At 30.5% G+C, this 8,458-nt stretch overlaps 1 protein-coding gene across 1 annotated transcript in view; it reads right to left on the bottom strand.

Annotated features, from left to right (window-relative positions):
- LOC106471297 (serine/threonine-protein kinase 10-like) overlaps window positions 1-8,458 on the bottom strand; it is a gene marked incomplete at its 5' end in the record, with an annotated part of 52,257 nt that overhangs the window by 6,459 nt on the left and 37,340 nt on the right. The window contains 3 exons of the mRNA XM_022399910.1: window positions 662-787; window positions 6,054-6,251; window positions 6,716-6,840. Of these exons, the coding sequence (XP_022255618.1) occupies window positions 662-787; window positions 6,054-6,251; window positions 6,716-6,840 (449 nt within the window). The remainder of the gene's footprint in view (window positions 1-661; window positions 788-6,053; window positions 6,252-6,715; window positions 6,841-8,458) is intronic.

Raw genomic sequence — 8,458 nt, 5'->3', positions numbered from 1 at the left:
GGTCATTATAAAATGAGAGTACGTTATAAACTATTTGTAATCACACATTACTGGTCATTATAAAATGACAAATAGTTTATAACGTACTCAATCACACATTACTGGTCATTATAAAATGACAAATAGTTTATAACGTACTCTATCACACATTACTGGTCATTATAAAATGATAAATAGTTTATAATGCACTCTATTGAGAAGTATTTAAACTATTTTAAAAGCTGTTTTTGCATAATAATTGTTCAAATCATATGCAGTGACATCACAAAAGGGTGGGAATGAAAGGCTATAATAATTATTTTATCAAGGGATGACAGTTTCTTAGCAAATATAAACCTATGCTTTTGGATGGGCAAAAAATTGACAAGTGCTTTGGTTACAGGTGAGCTACACAGAAATGTAGCTTCATAACTGTATACATTTCCCTTTACAAATTACACTATATAAGTGTTGAATCAGTTACAATTATAATTTTTACCTAAGTTTCACCATTATTTCAAGCCAAGACACGGGTCGAGAGAGAGAAAAAACAACACAAGATAATTTTTAGTGCCATTTAAGCACAATATAGCATTAACGAAACCTCGAGAAACTAAAAATTTGACAATATGAAGCAGTAATACTGTTCCCGGAAAGTGCCAAAAGATTTATAAATACTTGCCTGAAGTTGCTCTAGTTCTTTAATGGCAGACTCACACGATGCTCTTAGTTCCTCAAACTGCCTCTTGTGTTTGAGCTCTTGACGTTCCTGCTCTGCCTTGTATCGCTTCTTTTCTCCCTCTTGGAACTGGAATAGTTTAAAGAACTTTGATCTAATATTCAACTGTCAAACAAAATCTTTCTTCCTTCTTTAAAGCACATTATTCATTCAATTTTACATTGGAGAGTATAAAACATACAATTATACCAATGTTTTAAAATATCCCTACCAGATATTTTTCATTTCTTATTCCTTGTGAGCATAAAGATATGAAAAAAATTCCAAACTAAATTTTTTTAAATTTTAAGCCCAAGATACAGAAAAATAAAATATATATATACAGCTGTTTATTTTGCCATTAACTTATAAGTCGATTACAAGTTTAAATAAACCAATCAGATTACAACTACATAGTAAGTTTAACAACTTAGAAGGAAAAGCTGTGGATAACTATTTTTATGAAATTCAGAAGTGTATTTCAAGCAGGAATCAGTCCTGGAATTTTTGAAGGAGGTTCAGATGATCTACCCCAAGCTGTTCTCACCTCTACTTTCAATCAGTTGAAACCTTAATCAAATTAATTCAACTACATACCGAGGGTCATTCTACATCAACTTCAGAAAAGTTTTGGAACTTTTCAAATCAACCACTGACCTTCAGAACATAGTTTTATTTTACCTTACAAAGGAATGTCAGTCTCGAGATATACACACTTTCTGGGAGAGGTAGTCCTTGTAAAATTGACCAATCATAACTCAAAAACCACCGAGATAAAAGTGGTACCCTTTCTGGGAGAGGTAGTCCTTGTAAACTCAGAAACCACCGAGATAAAAGTGGTAACCTTTCTGGGAGAGGTAGTCCTTGTAAACTCAGAAACCACCGAGATAAAAGTGGTAAGCTGTTAAGCATACCGGTTTGATTATTACACCTTCAGAAGATGATGTCAGAAAGGCCACTTCTGCTAAAGTAATAGTCAACCCATAGATACAGTTAACATTTACAAAGAAAAACTTAGTTTGTTCTACCAGTACAAAAATACACTCTGGTATGTAACTATAATATCAGTATTTGCCTGACAGTTACATTTGACACAGCAATAATTCACAATTTTGTTCTTTTAGCATTTGAAATAATTACTATAGTCTAGGTAAACAGTCAGTATTAGGTATTAAGTTCTTCAAATACACATTTAAGACATGCATGAAAGACAAATTTAAGTTTGAATTATACAATGCAAAAATAAACATCACAGGATGAGCCTCTGCATTGTGAGAAACAGAACTAAATACATTCTTAGAATTTCTTGTTTTAGTTTTCAAACTCAATGTGCAATACAGATAGGTAAATAGAAATATACACAAACAAAATTTTCAGGTATATGAAAACATTTTTAAAGACAAAATCATTCACTTTTACAAGAATAAAAACAACATATGCATCAATCAAAGACTAAATCAACAGTTTTTTCATAAAGTATGATTTGTTGGAGATATTTACACAAATACTACATAGGAGCTATCTGTTCTAACCATCCCTAATTTGGAATGATAGACTAGCTGGAATGAAACTATTCCACCATTAATTCTTGAGCTGCTCTGATCAAATAATGGGATTTCACTGTCGCTCTTATAATGCAACCAAGGCTCCAATACATGGAGAAAGATTTTTGCAGGAACTGGATGTGAACCACGTAGCTTCAAGTTGACAGTCTGGCATACCAGCCACTAGGTCACACAAGATATTAAACTTTGAAAAATGGTGGAACATTTTTGTTGCCGTTTATAATATAAAAAAATCATTTGTAATTTAATTGAGAAATTAAAAATTAATCTATTTATTAAATTTTTGTAGTTCTTTTTTATAGCCTAAAGAATTCTGTAAATGTGATTTAAAATTCAAAACACTATTAATTAAAAGATGACGCTACTAGAAAAAAATATAAGTACATATAACTGAGATTTTTCTCAAAACTTTAAGCATTTTTAATTCATTGCTGTCTCTCATAATTCTTTGTTTATCCCTGATATTTTGGTGTTACATCAAATATTACTTTTTAATTTATTGCCTGATATTTTTATTCCATACATTCATAAGTTTTACAGTTGCTGGTGTAAAAAAAAATTCAATTTTAGATTTTCATTTAGGATTAATACAGTAACTGATGTAAAAAACACTTCATTTTTTAGATTTTCATTTAGGGTTAATACAGTTGCTGTTGTAAAAACAACATTTCAGTTTTAGATTTTCATTTAGGGTTAATAAAGCTGCTGGTATAAAATCAACATTTCAGTTTTACAATTTCATTAATCCTTTAGCATTTGGCTTCTAATACTTTTAGAAGGTAATGTCGCTCTTGTCATATTTTGTTCCAAAAATAAAACTAGTGGATGACCTTGTTTAAAATTTGACAAGAACATTCCTAATTGTATGTAGTTCCAGAAGAATAAAATATTTAATATTTATTTTTTCTACTATTTCTAATAAAAAAATTTGTTACATAATGTAGTTATTTGCAAGTAGACTCTGAATAGTTTACCTGCAAGGTAGATTTTATATGAAGAATAAATATACTACCTAACACTTTTCAAATTTCATTTTCATAATCTCTAAAACTTCCTAAATGAATATCATATTTTATTTTCCATTTTCTCTACTAAATCACTAACTCTAGCTATTATCATCAATGTAATGTGCAATGAAATGTTTAAAATCAAGAAATAAAAATATGTACATACCTTTTAGCTCTTCATAGAAGTCTTTTGAAACTTGTTATTTAATATACATAATTTCATGTCTATCTTTTCACTTATAGTTTTTAATTATCCTTTCAAATTATTTGTTTATTTATTATTTATGCCAATACATCAACTTGTGCAAGCCATGCTTTATTATTATACAGCAACTTCTGTGCAGAGACTCGTTTCACTAATGCTTTGCACATGCAAATGATACCATCTTGTTTGTAGGTTTTCACAATAAAGGCATCAACAAGTTAAACTTATAAGAATCATTAAACCTTTCAAAGATGATTTATAAAATACAAATAATACATAATTAACTACAATATAAAAGTAAGACCTAAATACAACTTAACTGTATGTAACTATAACATATTTAAGTAAAAAAAAACACCATAACTGTTATAGTCGATCAAGCAGACAACAATACTAACAGCAATTACATGTACACTGTGAGGAATACTGCAAGCCAATTTCAAAGTAACCACTGGTAGAATATAGTGTAAACTTATCTCTATCTACTAACTATATACACTTGTGTCGACTAACTATATGTATGTTGTAGATCTCACAGCACAGTATAGAAGGTGGGTGTGGAAATTTCAAGGGTTGGAAAATTATTTCTTTCCCATTGAATACAATCGTAAGACTTTGTGACTCAAGTGACAATAGTTGAAACACACATACATTAGAGTCTTAACACTCATTTACATTGCCAGCTTATGTGGCTAAGAGTGAACCACTGCTAAGGTTGAGATTTTTCATAGTGCGTGGATCACATAACATGTAAACTGCAGTTTAAGTATTTTTATAAAAGGTTTCCATCGAAACAAAGGAATAAAATAAAAATTAAAATTATAACATATATTATATTAATTATTTCATTGACATATATTGATAGTAAAGTGATTGAATTAAACTTTGATTGTAATGCAGTACCATATGCTGAAAGGAATTTAGAAATGGCATCAAAAGCTATAGGGTTAAGGGTTAATAGAGCTGCTGGTGTAAAAACCAACATTTCAATTTTAGATTTTCTTTACATTAAGGGTTAATAGAGCTGCTGGTGTAAACATTAACATTTCAATTTTAGATTTTCTTTACATTAAGGGTTAATACAGTTACTGGTGTAAAAACGAATATTTTAATTTTAGATATTCTTTACATTAAGGGGTAATACAGCTGCTGGTGTAAAAACGAACATTTCAATTTCAGATATTTTCTTTACATTAAGGGTTAATACAGCTGCTGGTGTAAAACCAACATTGCCTCTGCTAATACGAAACTGAACTTCAGAAGACAGAAACTTTATTTTTTATATCAGAAACTAAAAACTAATTTATTTGCAAATGTCTAAAATACTAACAATATGGAATTATTATCCCGTAACACTCCAAGGTCATTACAAGTGATTTTCTTTTCACACTTATCTGTAGTGCATTTTTTCTCTCTCTAAAAAGTTATTACATGCATTACACTCTATCAAAATGATGCTAACTATTCTTCTAAGCCTTAACTTTTCAACTGATGCAAATTATAATAATACCAGAAATTTTGCTAAATTAATGTTTTTAGCAAGATATCTCTATATCTAACAACAGAAACCATAACATCTTTAAACTTTAAATAATATAAACCAAAAATAATCAATATCTGTAATGGTGCTACATTTGTAAGACTCTGAAAATGGCAAAAATATTTTGTTACTATGACGAGTATTTGGGCTTCAAATAAGAAATTAATATGCTTAAGATCATAAACTAAAATCTAACTAGATAATGTACGAAAAAAAAACTAGGAGTTACTCCAGTGAGAAATTCAAAGAATTTTGTCAGTCAAAAATAATGATCTTGTGAATTAAACTTATCTTAACATTTTTTCAAGCAGTTAAATAAAAAACTGAATTAATGATACACAAATTTTTAAAAACAAAACATGTTTTCACCATTTTTCATATATATGTGATCTAAACTATTTTATTGGAGTTAACTTTCAACTTGGAACAAATCAAAAGCTAACTCCAATAAAAGAACTTGGATAGCAAAAAATTCAATATTACACACACACACACATCATCATTATAGAATGACTCTTCAAGATCACACAGGGTATTTAGTTTAACCCTTCAGGTGTACCCATAATGTAGATTCAGTTTTCTGCTAGAAACGTGAACTGAATACACAAAATCAACAGACAAAGCTAAATTTGCACAAATGACATCTCAGCCAACAATTTATATCCAACATGGTGTATGTTATAATTCAAAACATTGGTATTACTTGCAGTTGAAAACTGTTTAATGTTTATTAGAAAGCGGACTCAAAATGGCATTAAGTTACTTCAATGTTTTCACACTTCAAGAGATAACATACCTTATACAAGCTGACGATGATTCTGGCCCTGAACCTAAATTATCTGACAAAATTTTGAGCGTGATAAGCCTAAAAAAATGTATGCGCCTAAAGGGTTAATCCCAACAGTGGTTATCACAAATTCAGACAATTTTTTGATGTAACCGAATAGATTCTAAACCTTTGGAACCAAACAGATTCTAAACCCTCTTGATGTCAATTAAGAAAAAACAATAACATTGTTCATGAAATGAATTTACCAACCTTGCGTATTTTGTTTCTTTCTCCATTAGGAGAATCAGAATGAGAAACCATGCTTATTCGTAAGCTCTCTCTGAACATCAGTTCTCTGGTCTTCATTTCTGTTCGAATACGCTTAGGTAACTGCTTCTTTTCTACAGCCTGTCTTTTTAAAAGTTCATCTTCTTTGTGAGAATTCATTCTTTTGATCTGTTCTAATTCCTAGAACAACAAAGTAAGGTTTTAAAAAGATCTTCAATGTTCCAGTCTTAAATTTCAATAAACCATACAAGTAACTCAACAGTGGCACCAATGTAACGAGAGACAGGCAGCAATGATAGGAAATTGCCTGAAAATAATGTATCTTCACTAGAATTTTTTCAAGTCAAAAAATTAATATATCAGATAACCATAATTCCCCACAGCATTTGTTTAAAAATAAAATAGATAAAATTTCTAACAGTAAACAGGGTACAGCTTTCAATATATATGTTAATTTAATTCTAAGTCAGAAAATCTTGAGCTTCTCATCAAGTTTCCAGTGTAATCAAATTACACTTGCTGAATTCATGGAAAAAATAAAGTAAATTATAAAATTATTTTACTCTCGTTCTTATAAAATCATTTGTTTGCAAGTAGTTTTATAGAAACTTTTTAAACTGCACAAAGCCTAAGTGATTGATTACCTTCTCGTGACGAATCAGCATTTGATGCCTTTGAAGAAAGAAGATATCTTTAAGTTGTCTTTTGGCTAACTGGTGTTTTTCATGTAGGTGGCGTTCTTCCAACTCCCAAACAGCAGCTTCTCGAGCTGTTACAAGAAAACAGTTCAGAAAAAAATATATATAAAATTGTTGCAACATACAGTTATCCTAATAACACTCAAGAAGGAAATATTTATCACAATGTCCTACGATGTTTGACAAAGCATCAAAAAATCCTTTAAATGTCATTCCAAAGATACAATAACTGTCCCCATAACTACAACATATCACAATTAACCTAAGTGTAAGCTCCTACAACACATTTCACATTATACTGTTTTATTTGTGGCTAGTAATGTAATAGTAATAAAACAACAATACAAAGCAACATGTACACCTACCTAAAAGTATTAACAAAATAAACAGCAAACAGAAGGTGTCCAAAAATCTGAGCATAAATATCAGTTATCTATAAAGTACACTTTCTGCTTCTTGAATGTGGTATTAACTGCAAAAACACCTGCCTTAACACTTGCCACTAAACTTGAATGTGGTACTAACTGTAAAATCACCTGCCTTTAACACTTGCTGCTAAACTTGAATGTGGTACTAACTGTAAAATCACCTGCCTTTAACACTTGCTGCTAAACTTGAATGTGGTACTAACTGTAAAATCACCTGCCTTTAACACTTGCTGCTAAACTTGAATGTGGTACTAACTATAAAATCACCTGCCTTTAACACTTGCTGCTAAACTTGAATGTGGTACAAACTGTAAAATCACCTGCCTTTAACACTTGCTGCTAAACTTGAATGCGGTATTAACTGTAAACACACCTGCCTTAACACTTGCTGCTAAACTTGAATGTGGTATTAAGTGTATTCGAACTTACAACATTGATGATACAGTAACTTTCTTGTGGCCACTGAACTTACTTGAGAACTTGTAATGCTTGTTAAACAACTTTACCATTCCACCTCAAGCTAGCTTTTACCATCTCCGTCCAAAGTTGTTGTTGTTCAAGGAACCCATCTATTATTTCAAAGGTAGAATCTAATTTGGATGGTTTGTCATAAATTTAAGTATATTTAGGCTGGCCAAAAGCTTTTTGGTGTTCAATTAAAGACATTTCTTTCAGAATCTTTCAAAAGGCAAAAATTATTTTCCTGAGATAAGATATCGCATTAAACTAGTGCTGGGAAATTAGTAGCATTTACTAATTGATTAGTAAATTAATCCATTAACTGACTAGTACAGTGTTCCTCAGACCATTATACATACAAGCAAAATTAATAAAAAAGTAAAGGTTGGCAGTGGGTGCTACCTCCCTCTAGTTAGTTCAAAAATAATAACAGTGGTGCACAGGCTCAGTAGCTTTGTCATAACGAAGTCAGAACAAGTAATATTTTGATTATTGGATAGTTGGAACAATTAATAACAGTAATAACCCTAGTTTTGATTAATCAGTTAGTTTACATGATACTAATCAATATTATTTCTGCTTGTAGGTACACAATAAAATCACCCAACTCAACTTTACACCAATCTCACATTTTTATGGCCTTTTCTACTGCAATGTTAAGGCTATTCCAAATTCATAGAAGTGAATAAAAATCAGGACATAATTTCATTAGGTTCTTGTAGTTTGATCCTTTTTGAAATGTTGCATGCAGCATGATTTTATGTTCTAATTCACAGTCATCCTAACTCATCAAAAAGACTGA

This window comes from Limulus polyphemus, unplaced genomic scaffold, assembly GCF_000517525.1.
Source record: "Limulus polyphemus unplaced genomic scaffold, Limulus_polyphemus-2.1.2 Scaffold4524, whole genome shotgun sequence".
In the NCBI taxonomy this organism is placed as follows: Eukaryota; Metazoa; Arthropoda; class Merostomata; order Xiphosura; family Limulidae; genus Limulus; species Limulus polyphemus.
This window is presented reverse-complemented; position numbering and strand designations above follow the sequence as displayed.